We start from the raw sequence: 22306 nt of genomic DNA, 5'->3' as shown, positions 1-22306 counted from the left end.
GCAGTGGGGGGTGGGGAAGGGCCGGGGCAGCCCAGCCACCTCTCCAGCTAGAAGGACAAAGGAAGTCTTTCTAGGCCAGGGGCCAGCATCAAGGCTTCTCATCACCACCACCAAATCCCCAGCTAGTCCTCATCCCAGCCACATAAAGCTCGCAGGGCCTCTCTCACAGAACCACCCATTTTGCAGATGAGCAAAGAGCCCAGAGCCAGGAATCAGGACATTTGGAGTTTGAGCTCTGCTGAGCCTCTCCACCCACTCTGGGCTGGGTTTCTCCTCCCAGGGCCGAGGCAAGAAAACCCGGGAAACGGTGTGTGACAAAGCTAGAAGGAGGGAGAGGCTGCGGGGACAGCCGCCGGGACCATCAGGGGGGCGCTGGGGCTGCCTGTGGACACCAAAGGTGTGGGAAGGGGCAGGTGCGCGCATGCTCACGTGTGTGCATCGTGCACGGGAAGCACGTGCACGCACCTGTGCCCCACTGAACACACACCTGTGTGCACCTGCGCAGGGGACTCCCTCCTGAAGCACAGCGGCATGAAGTTCACCACCAAGGACCGTGACAGTGACCACTCGGAGAACAACTGCGCCGCCTTCTACCGCGGCGCCTGGTGGTACCGCAACTGCCACACATCCAACCTCAACGGGCAGTACCTGCGCGGCGCACACGCCTCCTATGCCGACGGCGTCGAGTGGTCCTCCTGGACTGGCTGGCAGTACTCACTCAAGTTCTCCGAGATGAAGATCCGGCCGGTCCGTGAGGACCGCTAGACTGGCACGCTCCGGCCCCGCCCCACCACTGCTTCCCCGCCCCTCGCCCCGCCCCACCCCGCCCCTCGCCCCAACCCAGTCACCAAGCCCCCACCACGCCCTCTCCCCGCCCCCAGTCACCACGCCCCACCCCTGTAGCCGCCATGATCACACCCCTAGCCCCGCCCCCCGCTGTCACCACGCCCTAGCCCCGCCCCCAGCCGTCACCACGCCCACCCCAACTCTGCTCCTGCCCAGATGCCCTTCTGCCCAGATGCCCGCCTGCCTGTGCATGACTGACCTGCTCTCGCCATGGGGTGGGCCAGGCCGACCCCGACCCGAAGCACCCCCTGAACGAGTGAGGCCACACAGCACCTTCACAGTCCCCACCCCCAATTTGGCCCTGCTGATGAGGGCGGGGCAAATTTGACCACCCCAAATTCTGCCTGCCCTGACTTTAGCTCCATGGGCCACGTGTCTGCCTTGGCCTTGGCCAGGAGTCGGCCACGTGCCCCTGGCAGCCCTTCCACTTTGCCAGCCCAAACATCTGGAGTCATGGGCGGCGGAGGAGGGGCAGATGGCACCCCTGGAGCCCTTTTAGCAGACAGAGGGAAGGGTTAGATATTTCTAGTTGGGTCCGACGCCAGCCTCCTCTGACCCTCTAGACCCTTCCTCAGTTTCTCTGGTGCCTGAAGGTCCCCTTCTCTCCCAAGGACTGGGGAGTCGTGGTACTCAGGGCTGCCTGTGCCCTCGGGCTAGGTGGCCACATCCCTCCACGTCCCGAGGCCAGGCTGGGGTACAGCTGCCTTCAGGAACTCACACCCCAGGGTGACTGAGATCTGTTCCCTGGAGCCCTCCCTACTCACCCACCCTGATTCCCAATGTCTTTCCAGGCCTGGGAGGCCCCCATTCCCCTTGGCTGCTCTGCCCATCCTCCTGCCTTCCGGGGGCAGCTGAAGTCTGGCCCCACCCCATCCTCCTACCTGTGGGAGGCACGGGACCTGTGCTGGGCCAGTGAAGACCTCTTGATTTTCGGGGCATTGGCGGGGCTGTGTCACCCCCACCATCAATTTCCAAGCAGGGACTCTGGGATCCTAGTCCTCCGAGGAGCAGGCTGGACGGAGAATGCTGGACCCAGAGGGGTTTGGTGGCTGGTACTTGGTCAGCCTGGACGTGGCTGTCTCAGCGGGGAGGCTGCCCCCTGCTGCTGACTGTGGGTGTTGCCACCTTGGATCAGGGGAAAGGGAGGGAGTCACTGGGCAAGTGGGGGAGACTGAAGCACCTCCCAGGCATTCAGAGACCTTTCTCATCGAATCCTCTCAACGCTCAGTGCATTGTTACTGCTCCTGCGTAACAAGAACCGCAGGTTCCCCAGGCCAGAGGCCGGGAGGGGCAGAGCAGGGACTTCAGCCCATGATCCCCTGCTCAAACAGCCTTGGGGTCCTGGTGTCAGAACCAAGCCCAGGGCTGTTTTGCTGAGTTTCCGCCTGTAGGGACCTGAGAGGGCCAGGAGATCAGCCTGGAAAGCGGCCCAGAGGGTGGGCATCCCAGCGACCCCCTCCTCAGGCAGGGGCTGGGAGTGATTCCTAACCAGGACACCTGAAGGCAGTTGAGTGGGGAGTGTGGGAGCCAGCCCTCCCTTCCCCTCCCACCAAGGTCGTGCTTCGAAAATAATAAACCAGAGTTGGCCACGGACTGCAGGAAAGGCCCCGAGGGCCTCTGACGTGCTAGGGGACCTGGCCGGTCCCCTCCAGCTTCACCTGGTTGTTGGGCATTTGGCAAGGTTTTCCGGACAAGATCCAGTCCCTGCTCTCCTGGCCCTCAGCTGGAATCAGAGACAGCCAAGGAATTGGCGATGACAGCCCAGAGTCACCAGGGTGGTAACAGGAGTGCCAGGTGCAGGCAGGGTGGGGGCAGTGTGCTGGAGATGTGTGTAAGATGACCACACGGGCCCCCCTGCTGGCCCCTTCCCCATGCTCTAGAAACCAAGAGAGCCAGCCGCCCCCGCTCCTGGCCGCTGGGACCCCCAGCCAAGGAGCAGAGGCCATGTGGAACCCTGCGTCCTCATCCTGGGGACCCCTCTTCCCCCTCCAGCTCCAGACCAGAGCCAGCTTCTGCTGCCAGCCTCGCAGTGCCAGCCACTGTTTAGAAAGTGCCAAGCGCTTTCTGATCTGTCATCAAACACGCTCCTGGTGAGCGTGATGTTAATGGATTCACAGATGTGCGTGTGCGTCAGAAGGCTCAGGGGCGCTCATGCCAGGGCTTGGCCCAGGAACAGACGAGCCACAGCTTTGGCCTGGTTGGGGGCCAGGCGAGGGTGGCTTTTAGGAGTGTCGAACCAACCTGGAGACACTGGTTCCTTCCTGCTGGAGATCCCCGGTCCCCCTCCGGAACCCAGGTCTGGCATCACTAGGGACACAGCCGAACTGAAAGCTGGCTGAATGGGCACATGGCCCGTCATGGTGAGGACAGCCAAGGCCAGTGCACCCCTCTTCCTAAAGGGCACCCCTTCCCAGGGCCAGGAGGCTGAGGTGTGCGAGGCAGGCCTGGACCCCCGCTTGGAGGAGCCCACAGTGTGATTCCAGTGCACGTGGCTGTCACCAGAGATGGGAGTGACCACAGAAGGAAGGACATGCCGGGGGAGCTGGAGGGGCAGCCACAGCACGACAGAGACGGAGAGGTGACAGATGCATGTAAAGGCCGCCTGGGACCCACGGTCACTGCACCCAAACGCTGACCACCATCACGATGATGGAGTCGATGGCTTGACAGTGGGCTACCTGTGACCCAGCCATCCATGTTGTCTGATCAACCCCCTCCTGCTTTCTCCTTCCTTCTCTGATGAGGCGAGAACCAAGCAGGGGAGGGGGGGGGCTCTCGCTACTGGGACCCTCAGGCAGGGCATTCACCCTCCCCTCTTCTGAAAGTTCCTTTCCATAGGCATAGGCAGGTTTCATGGGATAAGCCTCAATCCTTGCCGCTCAAACTCTGGATCCATCTCTGAGACGCCACCCAGCTGGCCACCCCAGCTCCTCGAGTTCAGAGGGTGGACAGGCCCTGGGTTTCCAGCCTGAAGGCCTCAGTGCGGTCAGCAGGAGTTGAGCACGGAGCCGGGGGCCGTTCTCAGATGGCATGCTCCCCCTGCAGCCACACGTGAATAGGTTTTGTCATGTTGGTCTTGGAGCAGAAGCGACAGCCACACACCCCAGCACCCACCGCCTCCGGGTCCCCCACGGCCACGCACCCTCATCCACGCAGACCTCTGGCCCAGGAGCTGGGAGCCCCGTCACCCAGGGTTCAGAGGATTCGTGAGGTCCGTCGACAGGACCCGCCGGTCATGTTGCACTTCAGCAGAAGGGGAGGGAGGTGGGGACGCCGTGTGTGCTGACGTTGGGGGACCCAGGACAGGGCCCTGACATGGAGTCTGAGGACTGACACACTCACGGGAGAGACTGTTAAGGGACGTGCAGACAAGGACACAAGGCTTTGGTCCAGTGGGCTGGCCGGCACCTCCCCAGGGCCTGTTTCTTCATCTGTGAGAAGGGAGAGGGCTGCCCCCAAACCCCGCGTGCCCACACAGCTGGCAGGACTTGGCAGACCCGGGGGTGCTGACATTGGACCTTGGTGGGGATGGGGGGTAAGGAGTGTACACTGGGCTCTGACCTGGCCACGTCGGCCCGCTGCCGTACCCCCAGGCTGCCTGCCTGTCCACACGAGGGACAAGCCCAGCCCAGGACGGGTGCCCGTGGGGCCCGTGTGCACTTGGCGTCACGTGTGGTCCTGTCTCCAATAAAAAGTCTCGTGGTGACCGACTCGGGCCTCCGCCTCCCGCCTGCTCGGTGCCCCACAGGGTGGGTCAGACACCCCAGGGTGCCAGGACCGCCTTGTGCACACTCCCCAGCATGGCTGTTTTGACATGGGCAACCCCTGTTCCCCAGACAGCTCTGTACCCCCAGGAACCGCACGAGACCCTGGGCAGAACCGGCCCCACTCCTGGCCAGCAGCCTGGGCATCGGGGTGGGAGAGGGGAGGCCTTCTCCCCTCAAGAGTGCACCTCCTGGGGCTGAAACTGGGCCCTTGTTTCCCATCATGGTCCCCAGGGTCCCAGTCGGTCTCAGTGGGTCTCTCTTGTGGCCGGGCTTCAGTCCTGAGTTGTTGAGACTCTTCATTCAGAAAATCAGTCACTGTCTCAAGCACTCAGTTGTGTCCGACTCTTTGCAACCCCATGGACTGTAACCCGCCAGGCTCCTCTGTCTATGCGATTCTCCAGGCAAGAATACTGGAGTAGGTTGCCATTTTCTCCTCCTGGGGATCCTCCCGACCCAGGGGTCAAACCCACATCCCGTGTGTCTCCTGCATTGGCAAGTGGATTCTTTACCACTTCCCTGGTGGCTCAGCTGGTAAAGAATTCGCCCACACTGCTGGAGACCTGGGTTTGATTCCTGGGTTGGGAAGATCTGCTGGAGAAGGGATAGGCTACCCACTCCAGTATTCTGGGGCTTCCCTTGTGGCTCAGCTGGTAAAGAATCCACCTGCAATGCGAGAGACCTGGGTTCAGTCCCTGGGTTGGGAAGATCCCCTGGAGAAGGGAACGGCTACCCACTCCAGTATTCTGACCTGGAGAATTCCATGGGCAGAGGAGCCTGATGGGTTATAGTTCATGGGGTCGCAAAGAGTCAGACACGGCTGAGCAACTAACACAATACTTCTTTACCACTGAGCCACCTGGGAAGCCCCATTCAGAAAATCAGTCCCTAATGACTGTTCATTCATAAAACAAATTTGAAGCTTAAGGATATAGCGTTCCCTGAGTTGCTGTAATGAAATCCAGTATTTATCAAGTGCCTGCACTGGGGACCGTGGGCGCCAGGGGAAGTGAATGTACCTAGTGTCCTGCCTTGGGCCGGCCTGAGAGGGGACCCCCAGGCTGGGGTGTCTGCACTGCTGGCCTGTGTAGATGGAAGTTGCGGCCCAAGACTCCCTGGAGCGTCCTTAGCACTGGTCCCCTCCACAAAGTGTCCTCGCTGACGGGCATGTGGTCCTGCCCTCTGACAGCTCCGTATCAGGCCCATGGGGACACCGCGGGGTGAGACCCCTGAGCCAGGCCGTGGGAAGTCACCAGGGTGATCATGGCCGCCTGCTTTCCCACGGGCCACATCCACCCCCCAGGGGGACCCCTCTCCTCTGCCACCCAACCCAACTCCTCTGGCCCGGCTCACAGCACCATTCCGAGGTCCGATGACTCAGGCACACGGAGGTTCTCGGACCTGACGAGTGGTGCTGGCATTTTAGTGACAAATAGTGAGCTTCCCTGGTGGCTCAGTTGGTAAAGAATCTGTCTGCAATGCAGGAGACCCAGGTTCAATCCCTGGATCATGAAGATGCCCTGGAGGAAGAAATGGCAACCCATTCCAGTATTCCTGCCTGGGGAATTCCATGGATGGAGAAGCCTGGTTGGGCTACAGTTCATGGGGTCTCCAAGAGTCAGACATGACTGAGTGACTAAACCTACCCAGGGGAGAATCCACATGGTAAGAGTCCCAGGGCAAGGAGGGTTCAGCTGGCATGCCCGGGAGCTCTCAGGGGGATCAGCTGACCTGGGAGGCCAATGCTTGTGAAGAGGGCATCGTCCGGGCTCCCCTGGACACCAGCAGCCTCCACCCTGGGCCCACCTGCCTTGTGCCCTGTGGCTCACCCTTCCCTCCCCACAGTGTGGGCTCTGCTGTGGGCCCCCATCAGGAGGAGTTGGAGGTTCAGGCAGTGACGAGACTTGCCCGAGGCCACGGCTGCCTTGTTGCTGAGCAGAGGGGAGCCTGACCCTAGGGGCTCACATGAGGCTGAAGCATGGCAGAGGGAGGCATCTGAGATCCGAGGCAGGGGCCTGGGCTCAGTACAGCCAGGCTGTGTCACCCCGCGGGTTCCTGGCAGGTTCTGCCAGGGCAAAGGCCGCTGGTCAGCTTGGACATCCCGGGACACAGCTCCGCCACTCCGCGGGGGGCGGCTTCCCAGGGAGCTTGGTGGCCCTGGGACCCCCTCCCCCACAGCCTCCCGCGCTCACCTGGGGTGCCAGGGAAAGCCTTTGCTTCTGGAAGCTGACCCTGACAGACCCCACCCACTGTCCTACAGAGTGTCACAGTTGTCACCTCCACGTGTCACAGTCACCCCGTGTGTTACAGTTGTTACCCCCTCCTGCTCAGGAGTGGGGCTCGTTCCCTGGAGGAAGTCAGGGGTTTTGAGGAGCCCAGGAAGGGACTTGAAACCAATATTTTGGGCCAGGTGTCCTGGGGAACTGCTGGCAAGCCCCTGGGGTTGGGATGTTTGGCACCAAATCTGACATCAGACTTGCTTCCGGGTGCCCCTGCTCCAGGGCTGGGGTGGAGGACTCCTGATTGCCCCCCAGTCTTGCTCCCTACCCCACCCACGCCCAACACTTGGGACCTTCTGTGGCCACTTCTCAGAGCCCTGGGCCCCCAACCTGAACCACGCCAGGGGCTTGTTTTCATAGCAGAATTGTCTTGGGCCCAGTGTGTTAACAGCCAGGTGGAACTTTCCTCCTTGGCAGAGGGGGTGGCCCTCAGGGCTCACCCCCACCTCTGCTGTCCCCACTGTCCACAGCCGTCCCTGAGGAATTCTGCAGGGCACAACTTGGGAACCAAACTGTCTCATTTGATGCCCATGGGAACTGGGGCACAGAGAGGGCAAGCATCTGGCCCAAGGCCCCAGAGTGAGTCAGTGACCCCACTGCAGGCTGCGCTCCGTCGTCAACCAGCACCCAGCGTCACGACCAGCCAGCACTCACCAGGGAGGTGAAAGGACACCGCACCTCCCAGCTCACTGCACACGTTCACACACGTGTGCACAGGTGCACGCACATACACACAGCTGGCTCTGCACCTGCTTCAGTCGGCACAGGGTGTGCCCTCTGCCTGCGCCTGCCAGCAAAGTCCTCGCCCTCGCCAAGCAGGCTGAGCACACCCTTCCGAGGGGCCCGGAGGCAGCCCGCACTGCCTGCCTGCTCTTGACCTCGTTCCTGCCACAGACGGGGCTGGAGACAGGAGCGCCAGGACACAGCTCTGATCTCGGTGCCTCTGTCCCCCCACCCCGTCACCATGAGGGCAGTAAAGACTTTAGCCCCTTCCTCAGGTCTGGGGGCGGGGAAGGGTCTTCAGGGCCGTCTGTTCCCATATGCGGTGATTCCCACCCGTCCTTAGCACCTCAGTCGCTCAGTGGTAGAGAATCCCCCTGCAATGCAGGAGCCTGAGATGCAGGTTCGATCCCTGGGTCAGGAAGATTCCCCTGGAGGAGGGCATGGCAATCCACTCCAGTATTCTTGCCTGGAGAATCTCATGGACAGAGGAGCCTGGTGGGTTATCGTCCATGGGGTTGCAAAGAGTCAGACACGACTGAAGCGACTGAACACTCACGCACACCAGCACCTCACAGGCAAAGCCAATACAGGTCAGCAGGGTGAGGGCCCTGGAGCCGGAATCCGCTGGGCTCAGTCCTCAGTCCGGCCTGAACAGCCACCCCTAGACAACTGCCATGCGGCTGAAGCCTCACCAAGCCCCTGCTCACCTCGCCGCCTGGCGCGCTCTGGGAAATCTAGGCTGGGTGAGACACAGAGGCTGGGGCTGTGCTGGGCACCTCCTCCTGGTCTCCCCAGACACTGGTGGTGGACGGGGGAGGGGCGGGGGAGGGAGAGGGACGGGAAGGGATGGGGAGGGATGCTCCTGGGTCTGTGGGCTGCTACGGGCCAGTGGGGGCCCCCAGGAGAGCGATTCCCCATGCTGGGCACCGGCCATACCCCTTTGGCTGGTGCCTTGGGGAACATGCTGCCCAAGGGGCCCCGTGCCCTGGCTTAGCCCGCAGCCCACCCCCTCCCCGCCCTGTACCCAGCAGGCCCCAGGGCCACTCAGCGATCACACACAGGGCAGGCGGAGGGGCGCACCGGACTTTGTGGTGAATAGTCGTGGGGTGAGTGCCCTGAGGTGTGAGCAAGATGCCGAGGGACCAGAGTGGATCCCACAGGGACCCGTGCACCCACGGCGCACCCCCTCCAGCCCTGTACCCCGCTGTGGGAAAGCGGTGCAGGTGACCACATGTGCAGGTCCCCACCCGGGCCTCTGAGCTCCCGGGGAAACTATCAGGGAGTGAGCGGCTGGGGAGGGACGAACGCCGGTGCCCTCCATGACCGTGACCTTCACCCAGGCCTCGACGAGCCCCACACCAGGCTCACAGCCTCGTCTCCATGGCCTGCGGCAGAGAGGCGGACGAGGTTTGAGCACACTCGCGGGTCCGTCCGTCCTTCCCCAAGTGGGGCTGGCTCAGTGGGGCCCACCGAGCCGGGCAGTGGGGCCTGGTGGGACTGAGCCTCCCTGCAAAAAGGCACACTCTCCAGTGTTTTATGGGGTGTGGACTTGAGAGAGGGGCTGGTCTCGCCCCCCTCTACGCTCTTTCCTGCTGCCCAGGTCAGCCTCTTGGCACTGATGCCCCTCGTAAGGCTCCAGAGCAGGTGACCTGTGGCACTGAACACAGCTCCTCACCTCGCCCGTGCAACAGGCCGGGGCGGGCTCCAAGCCGTCTGGCCTCCCGAGTCTCCTGGGGGTGGAGGTGCTGGCCCGGCAAGCAGATCTGACAAAGGCAGGGCCGTTAGGGTTCCTCCGGGCCGGGTGGGACCCCAGGGCCACGCCTGTGATTCACAGTGAACGAGGCGCCCTGGCTCCTCCAAGCAAGGCTGCCTTTGCGCAAAAGGCGGCCCTGTCCGGCATCCTGTCAGACCACATCCTGTTTGTGTTGGGTCTTTTATCAACGTGGTCCGCGCAGTCCCATCCTTCACTACCAGGTCCCCAATGGAATCCCAGGGTCAGGAATGCGCAGCAATCAGGAGTGCCCAGGGCACGGGCTCCCTGGGGGGGTCGCTATATAAAGCAGGGAGCACCCGGGAGCCGCACCTCCTGGACAAGAACCCAGAGCAGCTCTGCCCAGCCTGGCCCAGGTCCAGCCGCCCAGCTGGGAGCAGACCCGCAGCACCGTGAGTATGGCCGCTCCATCCCTGGCAGGAATCGCGCTCAGGCCTCCTGCAGGTCGGGAGCTGGGCACAGGCGGCGGGAATCCTGGGGACCCACAGGGCTGGGAAGGCCCTGAGGGGTGGAGACCCGCACCTCATCTTGCTGCCTAGAGCAGGCAGAGATTGGCCACGGGCGCCCTCCAGGGCTCGGCACTGGGCCTCCTTCTGTCTTCTCCTGCCAAGTCCTGGATGTTGGGGCCTGAACCCCAACTTGTGCTGGGGTCCAGTTTTTGGTGTGGAGTGTTCCAAGCTCCCATTGGATTCCTGAAGGGGTCCACGGGTCCCCCCAAAAGGAAGGAGAGACGGCACCCCACCCCCCCTTTTGAGACCCAGAGGCCATTCCCAGGTAGACTCATCCACCGGCTGGACTCCCACCTGGTCTCAAAGCTGTCTGCCTCGCTTTCTGTGGGGAGGAAAGCCCTTGAGAAAAGCCCCACCCCACCCAGATGCTGATGGAGAGGCTTCCCTGAGGCAGGTAAGAGGTTGCTCCAGCCTCAGGAGATGAGAGAGGCGTAGGAGGGCTGGATTCAGGAAGAGGAGGGAGGACATGCTCTAAGATTTTTTTTTTTTTTTTAAGCTTTTTGGGCTGAGTACACTTTGAAATGTCTTCAAGGGAGCCATTTCTGGAAAGAGCTCTGGGAGGCCTGGGCTGTCTTCTCCAGAACCCGTTCCCTCTATTCCAGCCTCAGCTCTCCTCCTCAGAGGACCAGCCAGCTCCCACCCACCATGGTTGTTACCAAAGAGGCTTCCTTTGCGAGGGAACGAGCAGTTACTGCCAAGGCAGGGGCACTGAGGGGAAGCTCTGTTTCTGTTTCGCATCCCCCACGGACCACCATGCAGGGGGTAGAGGAGCCATTCCCGCGTCCAGCCCAGTTAGACCCGGGCTTGCATCTTAGCTTTGTCACTTACAGAACTGAGATCTTGGGCCCGTCACCCGTTTGCGGATCCTGCCTCCTCTGTAGAAGGGAATAAGGGAGACCCTCAAGGACAGTATCAGGTGGGGATGGCCCACAGTCCAAGAAGCCCCCTGGCCATTAGAATTGGGAATCCTAGAGCCTCTACTTTCTAGCTGTGGGGCCTGAGCACAGTCTCTTAGCTTTTCTGATGGTTCTCTTGCCTGTAAATAAAAATGTTCGAATAACAGGGCTTCAAGTTAGGTTTACTGTGAAGATAAAGTGCAACCATGCAGGCAAAGGTTTACCTTGCAGCCAGATTACACAGTTGGAGAAGGAAATGGCAACCCACTCCAGTATTCTTGCCTGGAGAAGTCCTTGGACAGAGGAGCCAGGCGGGCTACACAGTCCATGGGGTCGCAAAGAGTCGGACACGACTGAGCAACTATCACTGTCACTCAGGTACACAGTTGGTGCTCAGCGGGCACTGGCAAGCGCTCCTCTCTGGGAGGACGTCTGAGTTAGGCCGGGCCGTCAGATCTGGTTCCTGCCTTCGGGAGAGACTGGCTTCCACGTCGCAGAGACATGAGCAGAGCATCCCCGCTAAACAGCTTAACCAGACCCATTTATTATCGAGTTGAAAACGAAGAGGGGTAGCTGCTATTAACTCTACCCTATGGCTCTGAGATGATATGGCCCAGGAGTCAATAATTATAATAAGGGAAGGACGAGCCCAAATTTGCTCAGCTCTCCCTGGGCCGCCTTTAAGCCGTCCCAGTGGCAGTGGTATTAGTGTGCTAAGCTGCCAAAGCCATCAAAAGATTGCAAGAGAGGGAGAATCAGCCTAATTGGTGTGGCTGGCTCCTGAACCTGCTAAGAAAATAAAGGCCTGGTTCCCGCAACGTGGTGACACTTCCTCTCGCTGCTTGCAGGCTGGGCTCAACCGAGCCGCCAGATCGCGCCTTTGACGGCGGCCCGGGTTCCCGGGAAGCACGCGCATGGCTGTGCGTGGCCTCAGGGTGCAGCCCGTAACCCCCTCCTCTCTCTCCTCTGGACCAGATGCGGAGCCCTTACTCCCTGCCCTACCTCCTGTTCCTGCCCCTGGGTGCCTGCTTCCCGGTGCTGGACACAGAGGAGCCTGTGGACGCCGTAGGGGGCACCGGACGTGAAATGAGCTGGATGGACCTGGCGGGGGGACGCCCCTTTCCGTGGGGCTCCCCTGGGTGGCCGAGAGCCCCGTACCCACATGCCCTGCTCGTCACGGCCAAGGAGCTGCGGGCGTCAGGCAAGGCGCGTGCTGGCTTCCAGCTGCGTCTCGGGAGGCAGGACGATGGCAGCGAGGCCACTGGCCTCCTCCTGGGGGAGGCCGAGAAGGTGGGGGGCCTGTTGGGAACCCTGGCTGAGGAGCTCAACGGCTACAGCAGGAAGAAAGGGGGCTTCAGCTTCCGTTTTGGCCGGGGGTGAAGGGGCCAGCATCCTGGGAAGGGCCCCTCTCCACCTGACCCCTCTTCTCCTCTGGCCTCAAAAACCAAGATACTGAGAAGGTGTGGGGTGTTCTTATAAAGGACGACAATAGGAATTATAAAAGCAGCAGGATTGGTTAGGTGGGTGCTTACTTTTGATTTCCAACTTTGCTGAAGCAAAAAAACCCTGGATGGTGTCAAAAAGGAGCTCAAAAGACCAGAAAGGCAAGGTAACAAGAGATACCACATCTGGCACAGCCCCCTGGCAGACTGCTGTGTTTCAGCCCCCTCCTCCGGGGGCCTGGAGCCGAGGATGCCCTTGGACCACAAATCTGAACAGGCAGAGCTGGTTGTGCTGGCCCTGGCTTAAAGGTAGGTGGCCTGAGTGATTCTGTAGGATAACTGAAGTTTTGACAGTCTCCACCAGGACGTCAGGGGTTGACATCTGAAGTGCGACTGTGAGCGAGCACATTCCACTGGGTACAGACTGTGGTTCTGAAAGTTAACAATGGAAAAAAAAATCTTGTTCTCCATCCCATTAAGACAACATCCCTCTGGCAAGAAAACCTTGCTGCGGTGTTGCGATGCCACCCGGAACCCACTGCCCAGCCCTTCTGACAACTGTCCTCATCGGTGGTACGTTTGCCAAGCTGAGAAGTCTCGTGGGAGGTGAATGAGGAAGGAATACATTTCTTTTTTTGCTGCAGCAAGGTTGAGTGTCCAGTGTTCAGAATGTGAATGTGTTGTTGTCTTTTGAAATAAAAGTTGTAGCGACTGCAAACTGATGGGAAGCCCGCCTAACTCTTGCCTGCAGGTGCTCTGTGCCCTGGGAACTTTGCTTCCTGAATTGTGAGTTGCCTTGACTTTGGGGAGATGGAAATCATGTCTCCTGTACCCCACACCTCTCCCGGCATCCCCTTAATTGGCAGTTGGTGAAATACCTGTGGTCAGAGGTACAGGGAAAGACACACGGGGTGGTGCATTTTTCCTCTTGCGCTAGACAGCTCTTGCCCTGGTTTTCTCCAAGCGAGGAGAATTCTGAAAGCAACTGCTCTGCCCCGAGGGAAGCCCGCGCTGGGCAGCCCTGGGGCGAGGCGGAGCATCTCCTTCAAACGTGGCTTTGGTGAGTCCTGCGTTCCGACCCTAGTCAGCTTCGGCAGTCTGATGCTCCTCACTCCCCGGCTGGCTTTAACTGCCAGGACCAGAACCTGTATCGATGTTGCCATGGCAACACCTCTCCTCCCTTGGGAGCCACGGCTTGCCCCTGTTCACAATTGAATAATTCTCCATTGAGCTGTCACAATTAATTGGTAGATTCTTATTAGCCTTTTTAGAACCACACTGGGCCTGGGCCCAGCTTGGCACCTCAGAGCATTTCACAGTGTTTTTCCCGTTCTATTAGAGACTTAGGTTCCCCGGTAGCAGTTCTCAATCCTCGACAGCCTGGAAAGTCACTTCATTAAGGGATGACAGATCTGAGCCATAAAAAGAGGCGGGCTGACTGGGGAGCAGAAATGGGATGGTGGGGTGGGACGGGGATGCAGGAGTCGGAGCTTCGCCTTACGCTGAGGCGAGCTGCTTGGACCATGCGTCCTGGGCTCAGGGCCGCGGTGACGGGGGCCGGCAGTGACGCTGAGTCTGGGAGGCACGGTGTACCCTTTGGCCTCTGCCACTGGCGAGGGAGGGAAGAGCCGGAAGGGCTGCTGCTAATGTGGCTGATGCGGGGGCGGGGGGGGGGGGGCGGTCTTTGTGGGCAAAAGAAGCAAACACTCGGCCCTGAAGCCACAGAGGGAAAGCTCACGAAACCAGTCAAGGACAGCCCCGCTGCGGAGGCCGTACAACACGGGGTGGCCAGAGGAGGCAGGCGGGGTCCTAGCCTGGGCTCTCACCCCGGCACGTGCTCACCTCCACTCTGATACGGGGAGAGGCGAGGCAGCGTCCTGGAGTAAGTACTCCAGCCGTAGCTCACTTACGCACACAGAGAAGCCAGAGAATGTGCTCATGACACATGGGGGAAACAACAGACCAAGGGCAGAGGGACGCCCTGCAGCAAGGTGCCCTGGCCCACACGCGCTCGGGCCTTCTACTCGGGACTGAAGGACTACCCCCACAGTCACCAACGGTGAGAACTGAAAGCCTGGAGGTCACCGAGGGGGAAATGCTCCCGCACGTGTTCACGCGCGCTGTGGGTATGCACCGGTAGCTTTTAATTTACCAGGATTAGGTTAACCTCAATGGAGAAATCCGAGATAAAGCGGGGAGGGGGAGAGGGGAGGGCCTTCAAACAGTGGATAACCTGTCATTAGGCTTTCATCATTAAACAGAAATCAACAACAAAGCTGTCCTCTCCAGTTGCTTGTACATTCGAGTTCAATAAACCTGAAAATCAGAACAATCAAACTGCTATGGGCGCTGATCTGTTAAATCCACTCCCACTGCGTTTGGCTAACCTTCCTCTTTAACCTCCCCACACCTCTTGACCCCCCAGCTCTGTAAAGGTTTGGGGGTCTCTCGTGCCATCCCCACACAGCACCCCCCCAATCCTTGATGGAGATTACTCTCCAGATTAGTGAGGATGAGGCTCTTAGGAAAACACCTGCTTTGGAAGCAGGGCGATTGCGCTCCCTGGCGGCCCGGCCGGCTGCACCCGGTGTGGCCATGCTGTGCTCTGGCCCAGGCACCTGGGAGCTGATGCATTCTCTCATGTTACGCATTCAAGACACACACACAAAACGCTCCATCTTGGTGTGCAGATCTCCAGGTATTTAGCTCTTAAAATGGATGGGGAATATTTGCCGGTATTTTCTTGCATGTTTGAAATATTAATAAAAATGTCCAGGAAAAAAAGAGGTTGGGGGTGGGAGCAATAGCAGACCATCAGGCAGCAGCTGTAGTAAGTGAGGCATCAACTCGTCCAAACAGTGCCCCGGTGCCAAAGATGCTGCAAGACACACGTCAGGGGAGACCCGGACCCAGGCAGGGGGCTTTCACCGTCCAGGCAGGGAGCCGGGGCCCTGGCCAGAGATGGGGGGGCGACCACGGAGGAAGGCTGGCACCAAAGACAGGGGACACCATGGTTGGGCAGTCTTCTCCCACCTAACATCTTCTGTACGAAGACAACACGTCGACATGGGCCCCCCAGAGTGCTCAGCTGAGGAGCGCCGTCTATAAAACACCCCTGATGCCGACAGGGCTGGGCGAGCTGTAGCTCTCGCCTCCCCTCTTTCACGATGGAGGAGGGGAGGCGAGCCTGGCCCTGCAGCCCACCTGGAGTGTCGACAGATGAGTCCGGCGCAGTAGGCATTAAGCAGGCACGTGCCCGTGTGACCTTGGGCTGGCTGCCGCACATGTCGGAACCCGGCTTTCTCACCCATGAAATGAAGATGGTCACAGAACCTCCCTTGTTAATTCTGAAAAAGGTGTGGGGTTTCCCACGGTGGTGCATTCGTAGAGTAGCTAAAAGCAATCCCCTGTGAGCTGTAATTCTAAGAAAATCTTCAGTGAAACCTAACACACATCTGAAATGCGCCCCAATTCCAAGCGTGGTTGGATGAGTTTCCAGCCAGTGACACACCCATAAGCCGGCACCACCCAGGCTACACACCCCACGTTGCCCGCCTTTCTGACCTCTTCCATCAGACCACGTGCCCATTTAAACACCACTGTGCTGGGTCTGGCGGCTGCCCGGCACTGTGTACTGTAGAGTGGGGTGAGTCTGTCCCCTCCCACTCCCAGTGCCCCCCAACATTCCATGGCGTGCACACACCACCCCTACCTATTCCGTCCCCCTCTTGATGACCGCTTTCAGTTTGGGAATCTGAAAGGTTTTAAAATTTTTGAGGCTGGAAGCTTATAAATTTTGAGGTAACCATGTCAACAGCAGCTGCCAGCCTTCTGGGGCTTGGCCCTTGGGTGCCCCCTCCTTTGTTCTGGACCTCAAAGGCACGACTCAGACCTTTGGCCACCGTTGTGTGTACACACAGATATGTCTTCCTGGGGCTATATTCGAGTCCTCACTAGGTTCTCAAGGGGTTCTGTGACCAAAGAGGTTCAGGACCACTGACCTAGAACAGTGAGACCCAAGTAAGCTTCTTCAGCTCGCCTGACACTCGTGGAAGACGCTACTTTGGAGAAGAGCCTTCTGAGTCCCCTGCCTCAGGCCGGAATGGCTGCCAGGGTGGCTGGCGCGTACACGAGGCCTTGTCCTGGTCTCACCACGTGGGAGCTGTGACTGGACGAGCTCTCTGCTGGGAGCTGGGAAGACAGGACGGCTCACCCTGTCTGTGAGGCTGAGTTCGGGACCCACGCACGCCTGACCCAGGGGAAGCAGCTGTCAATGGGGACCGTCACTGCAATCCCACATCCTCTTTCAGACTTGAGAGCTGCCACTCAAAGGAAGAGCATGCTCTCCATGGAAAAGTCCCGACTCGGGAGCTCTGGTGTCCTGTGACAGCTCTGCCACTGACCCACCCTGCGGCCTGGGCCTGTTTCTGCCTCCGTGAGACGGGGAGACCTGTTCCCTGGTGCCGCCTGGGGCCACGCCATTTGAGCACACACCGCGGGTCCTGCCGACCTCTTCCCCGGGCTGGCGTTTCCACTGCCCCTGCTGCGGAGCGGCGCGGCCCGCTGCCCAGGTCTCTGGGAGAGAGGCTCCGCTGGACTGTCTTCACTGGGCTCTGGTGGACAGGATTTGCGTCCTCTGACAGGCCTGCTGGCTTAATAAGTATCATTAGCAAGGGGCAGCTACTCACTTCCCCGACGTCCACTTTCCGAGCCACCAGCTGGCGTCAAATGGAGAACGGATATTGAGGACACGTCAACACCCCTCAGGAGGTCCCCGTGGGAGAAGTCACGCTGTGGCCCTGGCCTGCGGCTCCATCCCCTCGCAGGCCGGCACACCCTGCTCGTCTTCATCCACCGAGAAATAAGACGCCTGGTGTGCTGAACTAAAGTGAGCGGATGGCACTTTGGGGACAGATGACAGTGCCCGAAAGTGAATTCAAATGCAAAGAGGAAAAAAAAAAAATCCCGTGGGGAGGGCTGAATGCTTTCAGGCCAGAGAGGCATCCCGGATGTGACCTCCCCCTTCCATTCCAGGGACGGGCGGCACTGCTGACGGTGGTCTTCCTTTTCCACGCCAGATGGCCGTGGCCTGCGTGGGAGCACGGCCCATTCTCGGTGCTGCCGATGAGCCAGGCCGCTGGCGAGCAGGGCTCGAGGGTGCAGAGGGGCCCGACGTGAGGGCTGGCTGGTGACACGGCCGGTGCGGGTTCTGCCACACTCCTGTTCTCTCCTGTCATGTGAGACCCGACACGGCGTGGCCCCCGGCCGCTTCGGGAAAGCCTGGCTCCCTCCCGGCCCACATGTGCGCCGGGCCTCTGAGGATGACAGGGAAGAATTACGGACCACAGCAATTCGCCCAAGGTCTGGTGTTGTAAACATTTATTTAAAAAATACTACGGAGGGGAGACGTGGATTCAAAAAAAACACAGAGTCATATACAGAAACAAAATGTACTGGACAAAAAAAAAAAAAAAAAGACACCATAGGCATTCCAGAAGGGAGGACAGTGGAAAACTATTTACAGTCATTTATAAAAGGGCGAGTCTATAAAAGTGTGTAATATCAAAGTATAAATGCAAAATATAGTGGCACATCGTGTGAACGGGAAGAGACAAGTACCTCAGAAACGGGCAGTGGAGGGGACCTGGTGGGTTTCGTTCCGCTTCGTCTGCAAGGCCACTGGCGGTGTTGGGGCACCCTCCCCCCTCGGCCTGCACAGCACAGCAGCCCGGGGGGAGCAAAGAGGTGAGGCGCTGTGAAAACAGCATAAAACGACCCAGAGGAAACCATCTCTATCAGAGAAATAAAAGACAAACTCAGGTGATTAGTGTACAAACGGGGCCAGAGTGAGGTCATGGGCACAGGGTGGCCTGGGGAGCGGGTGGGAGGCGGTCTCCTCCTGGTTTCTCCACTGGTTCTCCTGAGCAAGGCCCAGGCAGGTGCCAGCCCACTCTTCAGTAGCTGCTCCAGGTCAAGGGCACACGGGCTCCTACCCCCGAGCCTAGTCCTGGGCAGCCCGAGGAGATGATGCTGAGGACTGCTCTCTCAGACACTTCCTGGGGTTTCCTTTGTCTGATTCTCTTCATCCCTGATGACTCCCACTGGAACATTAGGTTAAGCGTGCTCATGGTAATTAAATAAGCTATGTGCCCATCGGGGCATGGCCCACGCTGGGCGGGGCTTTGGTGCCCCAGTCCTTTCCCTCCTGCATGCTCGCTGGGCGCCCGATGGCAGGTCCTTCTCTCTGGAGAGGCAGCTGTGCTGAGGGCAGTTTGGAAATGCTTCAAGAACTCTGGAAAGCTGAAGACTGGCTTGTCACCAGGGAAAGAGCTCTGCAAGAATCTACTTTGCCTTAGAGGAGCACAATGGAATGGAAAGAGAGCAAGTGGAAGTAAAGACCAAGCACCTTATCAGGGACCCCGGGAATTCGGAAGGAAGGTAACTGTGCTCACTGCCGACCTGCCAGGCCTTGCTCTGGGCCATCCTGGGCCTGGCTGCGCCCCCAAGCTCACCACCTCCTCCTGCCTCTGGAGCCCCCGTGTGCTCCCCCGTGACCCTGCTACCCTCCAGACTCAAGCTTTCTATCCAGGATTAGCAGTGCACGTCACAGGAGAGCAGGTGACAGGGCCCTGAGGACCTGGAGAGGACGACGAGGAAACTCTCCCCATCACGGACTCCTTGGCTTCCCCCCCAGACCGGGACCCAGAAGCTGGCTGATGGCGGCGCCCTGGCCTGTCTCAGCCCCTAGTCAAGAGCTGTCCTTCACATGGGGGGATGGTGCAAGGAGGGGGGCGTGGGGTGACCCCTGGGCCCCGCTTCCCGGGGCGTGGCTCTGGACACAGGTCCTCAGCAGGCGGCCCGAGCGAGGGGAGTGTACACTCGCTGCCTGGGGTGAGTGGAGGGGACAGTCCCCAAGCTCTGCTGACTTAGCTCCCGTTCAGAGTGCTCCTTCCTTGGGACAAAGGGGGCGAAGGCAGAGCCAGTGGAGGTCCTCCAGGGAGGAAGATGGAAAGGAAATGCTCATCGACCTTCCCGCCTGGCCCCGAGGGCTCAGTTTTGAAGCCCCTCGTGCAGGGAGGAGGCTGGGATGCCCACGGCGGTCCACAGAGTGGGAACTCCACAGACAGAACTTGGATGAGGCTCCGGGGGCCAGGAGGAGGGGGGAGGCGAGCGCAGGAGGACGGCGGGTAGGACAAAGTCGTGGCGCCGCGTTCCACGGCGGCAGCCGCTCTGCCCAGTGCAGAGCTACAGGCCAAGGTCCCCACGTGCGGGTCCTGCTGGCTGCCTGCCCGCTGCCCCAGGCACACACAGGGAGCCCTCATGCGCCGCCGGCTCCTGCTACCTCTGCACGATGTCGCTGATCTCCTTCACGGAGCTGAGGAGTTTGCTGAAGTCCTGAGTGGCCGCTGGGCCACCACCTGCTGTTGCTGGGCAGATCTGCAGCTCCCGGAGGTTGTTCTCCAGTTTGTTGATGGCCTCGCGGAAGGCGAATTTGTTCCTCATTTGCTGGATGGAGTCCACGTAGCTCACGCAGAATGTGTAGAGGTTTTTGCCGGCTTCGAGCACGGCGCTGTGGCTGGCCATCTGCTCTGAGTTCTTGGAGATGGCCAGGCACAGGGCCTCCGTGCCATCCAGCACCATGCCCTTGGTGATGGCGCCACTGGCGATCCGTTCAGGAGGCTGCCGGGTTTTCCGAAGAGACACGCGGGTCGATATGAGTGGAATGAAGGCGGTGGAGGACGGCTGGTCCCCTGCCAGGGCAGAGGGTGCTGACGGCAAGGTGGCGGGGGTGGGGGCGGGGCTGGTCGGGGTCCCCGCCGGCTTGGTGGATGCCGGCGGCTTTGGCATGGATGGGAGCACGGGCTTCTTGGTGCCCTCTCCCAGCTGGCCAGACTTGGCGGTGTCGCTGTTTACGGCATCCGCAGCCAGAGCTGCAGGTTTCACCTTTGCCCCGGCGCCTGCCTCCCCGGCCGCTTCCTGGCTCGGGCTCTGCGAGGACTTCCCGGCTTTGCCAGCAGAGGTGGGTGGCGGGGGTGGGGGGGCGGGTTTGAGCTTGGACAGCTTCCCCCTGTCTCTCCCTGGGGACTCAGAGGTGGGCTTGTGCCTCCTCCCCCGGGGCTCCTCTGCAGCAGTGGCGGCAGCCTTGCTGGGTCCTCCGGAGGCTCCTAGCCCAGCCCGGCTGGTGGGGGGTGCCGGCTCAGCGGGCATCCCCGCGGCACTGGGCCTGCCGGCCTCCTCCTTGTGGGGAGGGCTGGAGGGAGGTGCGGCCGCACCCTGCCTCCGAATTGGTTTTGGCGTCAGGCTGGGTGGGCTGGAGCCTGGGCTGGCCTCAGCCGCATCCTTAAAGACCTCGTCGGCGGCCTCCTCGGTTTTCTTCACCAGCCGGGGCGGCGGGGTAACCGTGCCTCTGGTCATCTGGTCAGACCTGTTCTCGCTTGCCCGCTTTCGAGGCAGGGCCGGCTTCTCGCTTTTGTGGCCTCCAAAGGTGGACGAGTCGAACTGCCTGCCGGTGGACTGCAGGTCCCGAGGCAGGGTGACTGACCGCCACTCTGTGTCCTTGGCGCCGTGGGGCACGCAGGAGGCCGAGCAGGACCTCAGGAAGCGCTTGCTGGCGCCGCTGCCGCTCTCCTCTTCACCGGCAGCCAGCCGGCTGCTGGTCAGAGTGCTGGACTTTTTCCACAGGTGGGGCGACCGGAAGCCCGCGCCCCCAGACTCCCGGAAGGCTCCGTTGGGGACCCCGGCCCCGCCGCTGGGCTTTGGGGACTTGGCCGACTCCACTGCATCCGGGGGTGCCGGTGCCAGCGCCCCGTTGCTGATTTCCCGGCCTTCCTCCTCGCTGGCCGCTTTCCGCTCAGGCGGGCCATCCATCTCCCGGAAGGAGCTGCTGCGTTTGGGAGGGGTTGGGGCGGTTTTCTTCTTCTTCTTGATCAAGGCGCTGAACAGGTTGGTCTTCTTGTCTTTGGGAAGCAGGCGCTCATCCTCATTGAGGCTGCCATCCGGAGGACCCCGTTCTTTTCGAGGGAGCAGTGGAGATACAGCGGGTTCGTGGTCCACAGGATCTGAAACACACAGGGAAGAGCTGAATGAGTCCAGGCCAGAAGCAACGAGCCCGGCGTCACCTGGGCCGGCCGGCCTGTCCTCACAGAGCGGCTCTGCATCTGGGATCTGCCAGGCTTGCGTGTGTGGTTGGGCTGCTCGCCCCTGGCGAGCAACTTCTCTCTGCTCACCCTCAGCTTTCTCATCGATAAAACGGAGCACAACAGAGCTACCCAGAGTGCTGCCGTGAGAATGGAATGGATGTGGGGCATTTATCACAGCTCTTGGCACGAAATCCTCAGTAGCTATTGTCACTGTATGTTGGTGTTGTTATTATTGGGCAGAGCTAAAGTCTCTCTCCTTGAAGACAACAGAAAAGCTGGGGCACCCAAGCCCACCGCCCCACCCCTGTTAAAGCCGCAGAGGCCCCTGCACACCACCATCTGGAGGGTACAAGGCAGACGAGGCCAAGCACAGGGTCAGGAGCTGGGCCTCTCTGACCAGGCGGCTGCTCACGGCTCCTGCGAGGCCGGGCAGGAGGGAGGGGGGCCGCGTGCCACGGAGTGCAGTGACAACGGGCTATTATGCTCGGGGAACTATAAGGGTGACCTTTTAAAACTTTTAAATGGGCATTCTTTAAATATGAATAACAGTGCCTAAGAAATCTTTCTGGCGTTGCCAAGCTCCCCGCGAGTGAGTGACAGAGCTCTCCCTCCGAGGGCGGCAGCGGCGCGGTGGCCGTCAGCACCTGGGACGCTGAGGGACGGGGCATCTGTCAGAACAGCAGGCGGCACACAGGACTCCCGGATCCGGGGAAGTTGAGGCCCCCCACAGACCTCAGCCCCGTCGGAGGAAGGCGAAGAGAGTGAATTTCTAATGAATTATGCACAGCTCTGTTTCACGGTCTGAACAGCTAATTGACTCTCTTGGCGCGCCATGAGATTACATATCAGAATGCCCCTCAGATGAATAGTGATGGGGGGTAAATGAACATGATGGCTTATCACTGGCCTTTTAATAAGCCGCAAGTTCTCAGAGTG

The 22306-nt window shown here is 60.2% G+C and overlaps 3 protein-coding genes and 1 long non-coding RNA gene across 5 annotated transcripts in view; 2 read left to right on the top strand and 2 right to left on the bottom strand.

Moving 5' to 3' along the window:
• The window catches only part of FIBCD1 (fibrinogen C domain containing 1), a 35134-nt gene extending 30578 nt beyond the window's left edge, over window positions 1-4556 (top strand). Inside the window, exon 7 of the mRNA XM_061433855.1 lies at window positions 506-4556. Coding sequence (XP_061289839.1) covers window positions 506-765 — 260 coding nt within the window. The 3' untranslated portion in view covers window positions 766-4556. The remainder of the gene's footprint in view (window positions 1-505) is intronic.
• Window positions 4557-11763: 7207 nt separating this feature from the next.
• QRFP (pyroglutamylated RFamide peptide) lies at window positions 11764-12216 on the top strand. Its single transcript, XM_061433857.1, has one exon. It carries the CDS (start codon window positions 11764-11766, stop codon window positions 12166-12168), a length of 405 nt encoding a protein of 134 aa, XP_061289841.1. The 3' UTR covers window positions 12169-12216.
• An 88-nt stretch (window positions 12217-12304) lies between these two features.
• On the bottom strand, window positions 12305-13188 carry LOC133257656 (uncharacterized). Its single transcript, XR_009739634.1, has 2 exons — window positions 13109-13188; window positions 12305-12662 (listed from the first exon to the last, which is right to left on the bottom strand). It is a non-coding gene; the product is annotated as an uncharacterized LOC133257656 (long non-coding RNA).
• A 4393-nt stretch (window positions 13189-17581) lies between these two features.
• The window catches only part of ABL1 (ABL proto-oncogene 1, non-receptor tyrosine kinase), a 150145-nt gene continuing 145420 nt past the window's right edge, over window positions 17582-22306 (bottom strand). For both annotated transcript variants that reach the window (XM_061433849.1, XM_061433850.1), the window contains exon 11: window positions 17582-21289. In XM_061433849.1, the coding sequence (XP_061289833.1) occupies window positions 19569-21289 (1721 nt within the window). In that variant the 3' untranslated portion in view covers window positions 17582-19568. The remainder of the gene's footprint in view (window positions 21290-22306) is intronic.

Source organism: Bos javanicus, chromosome 11 (assembly GCF_032452875.1).
Source record: "Bos javanicus breed banteng chromosome 11, ARS-OSU_banteng_1.0, whole genome shotgun sequence".
Taxonomy (NCBI): Eukaryota; Metazoa; Chordata; class Mammalia; order Artiodactyla; family Bovidae; genus Bos; species Bos javanicus.
This window is presented reverse-complemented; position numbering and strand designations above follow the sequence as displayed.

Excerpts from the sequence above, each read along its gene's own strand:
- QRFP (XM_061433857.1), top strand. The coding sequence starts at position 11,764 with ATGCGGAGCCCTTACTCCCTGCCCTACCTCCTGTTCCTGCCCCTGGGT.